At 28.2% G+C, this 8,601-nt stretch overlaps 1 protein-coding gene across 1 annotated transcript; it reads left to right on the top strand.

Annotated features, from left to right (window-relative positions):
* The first annotated feature begins 643 nt into the window (after positions 1-643).
* LOC132950707 (uncharacterized) lies at positions 644-2,187 on the top strand. Its single transcript, XM_061022244.1, has one exon. It carries the CDS (start codon positions 795-797, stop codon positions 1,470-1,472), a length of 678 nt encoding a protein of 225 aa, XP_060878227.1. The 5' UTR covers positions 644-794; the 3' UTR covers positions 1,473-2,187.
* Positions 2,188-8,601: the final 6,414 nt, after the last annotated feature.

Genomic DNA, 8,601 nt, shown 5'->3' with positions numbered 1-8,601 from the left:
CGGAACCATATATTACAAAAATACGGAAGCAAGGATTAATTTGGTTAAGCTCAAAATGCAGAGCGTACGGAAACGATATCATTTTAAATCCGACACAAGAAATAAAATCAAAACACTATGTTAACTTTATACCCGAAGTAGGACAGGGAAAAATATCATTTAAGGTATCCGATAGAATAAAGAGTATGAACCTACCTAAGATAATGGTAAACCAAGATTCACATAAACTCGAAAAAATACACGAAATAGCACAATCGTTAGATAAGGTGCAACAACAAATCGACAATGAAATATTAACACAATCAGGACAGTTAGAAGTAAGCGATACGCGTAACTATTTATTTTATTTAACATTGGGCTTGATAGTATTCTCAGTCATGTTAATCATTTTTATATACATAACGTATAAATGTAGGCTTACTTCGTTGCGACGTCCGCAATATGAAATGGTACGATTAGGTAGAAGTAAACTCTGTACGGATAATATCAAAGTTGAACAAAAGTTTAATAAGGTAGACGAGCAAAATACACTCGGAGGGGAGGATGTACCACCTCAAATAAAATAACAAAAAAAAAATAATAATAATATTTTGATAGAATATATATATAATTAGGTTAGGTTAGGTTATTATATGATTAGAATATATATGTAGAAAGTATTAGAAACTTTATAGAAAATATTTACACAAGTAGTTAGAAATAGTAAATTAGAATAAAATACACTAATTATAAGTTAATAATGACATTAAATATATTATCGACTTTGAATTAGAAGGGAAGTCAAGTTCGTTGTCATGGATTTCGAATTTACCAATATGAGGAGAACAGACATTGTACTAATATCAGGAGCAATCTCAAACAGCCTAAACAAATGTAAAATTCGTAAGCTCGAGGGGAAACCGCTTCTCCTGCCACTCCACGAACAGATGAGAATTATGACTGTTCGTGAAACACAGTTGGCAGAGAAATCGATAAGGCGGATTTTTCACAACAAAAAGGAAGTGGAGACGACCTGTTTAGCGCAACTTAACAAAAGTCTGAATTCGAAATTAAATAACCTAACACCAGAATTCATAAAAAATTATATTTTGCGTGGAGATAAAATAAATGTAGTGGTATTGTTCGGGGGATCATACGATAGGAATATTTTAAGTAGACTAGGGTTAGGACACATAGAAGTTCTAAATATCAGATGCTATGATTTGAATTTCGATGGGGACTTCTACATGATACTAGAAAAATTGAGGGGAAAAATAACTGAAAGAATTTTCGAATTCAATGTAGGTAGAATCCAGAAAAGGGGTAGGCTATTGAACTTAACGGAAGCGCATAGCGGCGTATGTACACAAAAACATAAAATAACATACGCTCACGACCCAAAGACTGATGTGAGATTTACAAAATGCATATTTAACAGAATGGTTAAGGAATATGGGTACCAAAATTTGGTGAAACAATTCCAACCTATATAGACAATACCACGCACCTAGCACCACGTTGTAAAAATATAATTTTTTACGAATTTATAAATTTTATTATAGCAAATAACAAAGTAGCTTAATTAACACACTAAAGTAAATATATATAGGAAAAAAAAAAAGTAACGCTAGATATTAATAATTAACTAACAGAATACCACAAATAGTAATTTTAATTTCATTAATTTCAGAAAAACAAAAGAGAAAGAAATAACATTAGGAATCGGGCGGTAAATAATAGGGGCATATTTTGTCTATTTTATTGGAGACTGACAAATGGTGCACTATTATGCACCGAACGGTTTGACCACTTAAGAAAAATGTTGGAATTTGATCGTTTGGTGATTGGTTGGGAAAATCGTGTGAATAGCAGATTTTTTTAACGGGATCACCAAGGGACCAAATGGCCATAATAACTCACAATAAGAAATTACAAAATCTTATTAGTTTAGCCAGTGTCGCGGGAGGATGCTTTGATTTGCAGCACACTCTGGCGACACGGGTTCAATTAGCAAGATGAGATCATTACGAAAATAGAATAGAATAGAATCGATTTAATACTAGTCTTGATCATGTAATAAAACTTGAATACAATAGTTTATTGTTGGTCTGGACCTGTAGTAAAAAGATACAATCTAATTACAGTATAGGGATAGTAATATTAACTAGGCATAAAATATAATGATATAGTGATTAATGGAAAATATATATATAGAAGCAAACGTAAACGTAGAAAAAAAAAAAAGAAAAAAAAAAAAAAAAGAAAGTTAGGACCATATTAGCATATATTGGCGTAGTTAACATGGTGATGGAATAAGAAATATATTAATCTAACTTATTTAAAATATAATTAACATGGTAATGGAAAAATAAAATATAGTAAACACCACTATTTTATAATATATATATATTGCACGAAAAAAAAAAATATATATTGTAATAGATTTTAAGAATTCATGTTATATTAAAATATTATTACACATATTATATTAACACTAAGATAAGATTATTGATGTAAACAAAAACACAAAAAAAAAAAAAAAGAATATATTGTTAATCACATAAGATACTAACCTAGATAATAAGCAAAATATATACTGTAATATTGTGAATCATAACCTGTATTCTGTCGATAATAATTAATATGGTGAAATGTACCATATAAATATAATGATGTAATTGATGTAAAACATAAAATGTAAACATGTAATAATTGAATGTAATGTAATAATTGATATATGTAAAATTTGTAATCATAGGAAAGTGCTTGAACTAATGGAGGAAGTTTGAGTTAATTTTTCTCATTTAGACGATAAAAATCAACTTTTAAAGGGGGAGATGTAGTAAGCAAGTTACTACTTAACAATAAAACAAATCCCACAGGTACATAACTATACTATACTATAATTTAGATACTGTAATTCGGCATACATCGGATAATAGAAACGGAGGTAAGGGTTCTTTCTGTATATTACATTTTAATGTCTTGGGGAAGAGACGGTAGATATTAGGAACTCACTGAACCATAATTATGGTAAGGGTACGGAAGATGTTCAAATATAAAAATATATATTATATGATTATTTTGATTACAACGCTATACGCTGTACGTGACGATATCCAATATAAAAAATATTAGTGATTATCTCAAACCGAATACACAGAATTATACTGGAAGTCATGAAAGGCGTGGGCTGGAACGATGTTCACACAAACCACATCCGTGAGCCGAGATACAGTATCTATAGGCAAGGGGTACGGGGAACTGCATATAAAAGGGAGCCCGAATCGGCCTGTTTTCAGACGTGTACTACCACCCATTAGTGCAAGCACCTTCACGCCACTCTGTACGAGCATATTTTGGACTTAGAAAAATTATCAACAATATAATAAAATTCACAATAAAACAACAACTGTCTTTTATTTATTATCAACCACGACTACAACATCAAACAAATTGTCTGCGACCCGCAACTATAATATCTCGGCAGCCACTTATCTGCTATTAGAACTACGATAGTGGGTACCAAGCTGTCGAGAACATTACAGTATAGTAGTATTAAACTATATTGTTATTTATACCTAAATTTTATTGTATTATTTTTCTTCTTCAAATATGTTCTATTACTTAATATTAATATTATGGTTAATGAAGAAACATAAATAATATGTCTATGATATACCTACATAAAAAATAATATTATATACCTATATATGTTTATATATAATGGTATACTATATTGGTAGGTACCTACAACAGGCAAATAATAACATTTGTATTACATAATATATGTTTTAGATATAATACATTAATTTAAATAATATTCAACTTAATATAACTCAACTAAATTGATTAATTATTGGTACTAAAATATATATATATATATATATATTTGTTATATACCAACTATTTAATGTATGTTTTACTTTATTTCATTAGTAGATACTTCAAAAAGTATATAATTACTTTGTACAGGTAATACAAATATGTACTATTATATAGTAATTGTTTTGGTTTTGATAGGTTTGGATTAGTATTTGGTAGTGACTATAGAATTACACTATGTTTATTAGAATAATAGAAAGTGTATGCACTAAGAGAAGAAATAAAAGTTGTTGAGGAAATGCTTTCACACTCAAATCCATTGGAATACAAACCACTAGAAAATATCTTGGAAATAAATAATTTAAATTGTATGCCTTTATTTGATAATGATAACTCGGCTACAAACAATTGTAAAGACCAATTTTAAATTTCAAATGAGTTTCCATCAAATGCTTCAATTAATGTACCGTTATCAGATACCAATATTTATAATGAGTCAACAAATACAGAGAAATTATTCATGGATTCGTTTAAACAATTTTCAATTCAGGAATTTATAGCTGCTTGGGCAATAGATTTTAAAATTCCTCAAAGTGTAGTTAATAATTTGTTAAAAGGTTTAAAAATGCATAGTTGTTTTAATAATTTACCAATTGATTGCCGCACAATTTTAAATACTCCTATTTGTAAATCAAAAGAAAATCAAATTGTCAGTCCTGGAATTTATCATCATTTTGGTTTGGAAAAAGGAATTAAATTACATGTCCCATCAAATGTATAGGATATTAAAATTGCTATTGGAATTTATGGATTACCAATTTCAAAAAGTAGCAGCTCACAATTTCGGCCAATATTAGCTTCCATTTTAGTTGAACCCCCACTAAAATGATTAGTTTTTCTTGTTGGTCTATACTGGGGAATTGAAAAACCAAAAGACAGTAATGAGTATTTAATTGATTTTGTAACTGAAGCTAAACATTTAGAAACCTAAAGTATTATAATGAATGGAATTAATATTAAAGTAAATATTATATTATTTTGTTGTGATTCTCCTGCAAAGGCATTCGTTTTAAAAGTGAAAGGTCATTCAGGGTTTTTTTTGTGTACTCATTGCACTATTGAGGGAGAATATGTATGTAATCGAGTATGTTTTCCCTACTCTCAAATAAAATCAATTGAAAAAAATCACTATTCATATCTGAATACTGAGGATGAAGATTATCACAGTGTAATGAACAAGCGTCTAGAGACAGAAAACGCCGAATGGCTGCAAGATGGCGGCCTTATGCTCTTATCAATCGTACCTCTTATCTTCACAAATATTTATCAGTTTTATCACAGAATAGTATGTGATATTATCTCAAGAGATTATGAAATATTACAAACATTCATCGTTCATAAAAATAATTATAAAAAAATCATGTAAATAGTTATAAATTATAATTAAATGTCAATATTCAAATTGTTAAGTATAATAATATAGTAATAATATATATAATAATAATAAATAAAAATACACAACAAACAATGTCTTGTATAGTCACAATAATTATAAGGAAATGTCAACATTCAATGTTCGTCAATAATAAGGATGCACTTATATTATTTTTTTCGATTTTGTTCGGTACTGAAATAGTTGAAGTTTTTTTGTGTGTTTTTATCTTTTTAGTAGAAAAAAATCGACGCTGATGTATAATTTTTTCTTTTTTGGTGAAATGTTTAATGACATTTTTTTAAAAGGCTTTTTATTCATATTATTTCTTAATGCTAATAATGTAGGTTGTGCAGACGACAAACATTTCTTCAATACATCAAGTTCTTCTAAACTTGAAACAGTATGTAATATTGTATTGAATATGTTTTTAAATTTTTGTTTTTCATATTCTAAATTGTCTACTTCATGTATTACTTCTGTATTATTCAGTTGAGATACAATACTAACAGTCTCATTTTTTTTATTATTGTCTTCCAAACTTAGGTTTTTTGTATAACTATTAGTGATCTTACTTACTTGTGATCTTTCAGATAGGCAAACCAAATGAATATGTTTACAAAAATTCCATTTAATTGCACTATCTATACATGTACATGAAAAACAATGAATACAAGTTTTGCATTCATCACAAACAATTTGGCAATCACAGGAGTTTTTCAATTTATTTACAGTGTACATATCATCGTGACCACTTGCCATCACATTCCAACAATCTTCTCCATTTTTAAGCACATTATTAGTTGACATTTCTAGACTATTCTTGTGCCTTTTTCTTAATTCTTTAATTTTAAAAGTAAGTTTTCCTTTATGGAGTACAATAAGTCTGTCTATAGATTTGTCTCTAAGAAATTTCAATAATGCATGTATAGACTTATCAAGTCGCTTAACTTTTTTACCTTCTAAATATATATGTTTCAGAGTCCGGTGCATTCTTTCGATATGCATATTTGTATTAATTCCTGCATGAAGACGATGACAGTAAGCCCAAGATTCAATACATGTACCATAATTATTAACAAAATAATTAGCAAAATCAACAGTGTCATCATTAGCCGACAATTGGTTTATAGCTTCTTCAAAAATTATTTCAAAGGCTTTTGGATCTTGTTCATGAAGTAAAGTCCTCAAAAGTTTGTATGTTTCACATTGCTTATTTTTAGATTTGATTTTAACCAAATTTTTTCTCCAGGCACGATCAACATGCCAAGTGCAGTATATTCTATGTTTTGGACGTTTCATTTCAACAATCCATGCATTGAAAAAACTTTCAGCCATATCGGACATGAATACATTGGGCTGCAATTGTCCTGTTAATGATTTTATTTTAGAATAAAATATTGTCAGTACTGCCTCATCGATACGATTATTAATCATAAAGGCACATGGAAAACCTTCTCTCATATCGTCAAGTACTAAGAGTGTTGTTAAATTGAAGTGATAGGAATTCATACCATGAGTTTCATCTATACAAATCACATCATGTCCATATTTTTCCAACATAGACAGTTGATAATTATTCATTATAATTAACAAGAAATCATCTTTTTTTAAGTTTGAAATTTGTAGATCTAACTCATCTTGTTGCTTATAGTATATAAGGCTAAATTTGTCATCTTTTTTTAAATTTTGAACCCAACTTTCAACACTTATTGCATCATTTGCATGTAATATAGCTTTATTATTTAGATTATATGATGTTTGAATATTATGTAAATCTTTCTTTGTTAAGAGATGTATTCTTTCTAAAGAATTATTTGAAATATTATCACGTATTTCATCTAAAATATGTTCAAACGGTATATTCTGAGACATCTTACTTGCTATGTTATCTCGAACATCCTTATTTAATGGTAAATGTCCTAAATCATTATCATGGCCTGTATGATTTGCTATAAACTTAATTGTAAATTTTTTACTTAATTTACATATAGTAACATCAATACGAGATGGGCAGTATCCATTAATTTTATTCGAACCTTGTGTTTTTAAGTGCCTCAGACCTGTACCTTTTGAAATATAATTTCCATTCCTATAGCATTTATAGTATATAAATGTTTTATTACTATGATCATTATCAATAGATCCACAATTTTTTATGTAACATGATTTAGATTTATGTTCCATTTCATTTTTCTATAAATTAAAATTTTCAATATTTTCGAATTCAAGACATTCTATGGGATACATCAAATCAGGTTTAACTATTTCTATTGAATGGGCAATTGCTTTATGTTCATTGAGATTTTTTATATGGCAAAATGATTTGTCACATTCGTTACAGGAGAACACATATAATTCCTTGTTTTTTATTCTTTTGGTTGGTGCTATACTGTCAATATCTGTTAAGGGATGTTTTTTTTTAATATGAGCTCTAAGATTTTTTAAGAACTTAAATTGATTTCCACACTCAGTACAAGTAACTGTATTTTCAGACATGTTTGAATGTTTGATAAAACCTAGTAAAATTTAAATTTTGTTTTACTTACTTACTAATTTTAACTGTAATATATTTTAACTTACTCTATAAAAAAATGTATGTATAACTTAATAGCATATAACTGTAATAAAGTAGTATTCAAGTGTCAAATAATTATAAAAGTTACTGAACTCTCTGTGTATAATTTAGAACAAGTGTAGTGAAGATACCTTTGTACTTCTATACACCTTTGTACCGTACCTTTGATAGATCTATACTCCCAAGTCCTAGGATTTGGGAATCATAAAACTGATAAATTTGTCATGGTAGGGCTCTAATCTTGGTAATAAATTAGATAATTAAATACTATACTGTATACTTTCATACAGCTATTTATAAAACATTTATTAGGAAAATGTTATAGCTCCATAACAGGGGTATGTAACTTTCTTTGTCAATAGCCAAAGAATAGCATCACAAACTTGGCAATTAAATAGGGTTCTTAATTAGGTAGGTGTGAGATGTTTCTAAAATTCTAGAAGTTTCTAAAATCACTAAAAACTCTACATGTCTTTTAAGCTTATATCATATATTTTATTAATAAAAGAGAAATATTCTAATTAGGAATGAGGATTAACAAATAACAATATTGTATACTTATTACTTAATATTTCATAATAATATAATAATATTATAATAATATAATTTATCACATAATAAAAGTATACTGTGATAATACTGATAAATATTTGTGAAGATAAGAGGTACGATTGATAAGAGCATAAGGCCGCCATCTTGCAGCCATTCGGCGTTTTCTGTCTCTAGACGCTTGTGTGTAATGAAACGCAATTGGTTGGTAATAAATTGTTTTTATTTATTTAAATAT

This window comes from Metopolophium dirhodum, chromosome 8 (assembly GCF_019925205.1).
Source record: "Metopolophium dirhodum isolate CAU chromosome 8, ASM1992520v1, whole genome shotgun sequence".
Classification (NCBI taxonomy): domain Eukaryota; kingdom Metazoa; phylum Arthropoda; class Insecta; order Hemiptera; family Aphididae; genus Metopolophium; species Metopolophium dirhodum.
This window is presented reverse-complemented; position numbering and strand designations above follow the sequence as displayed.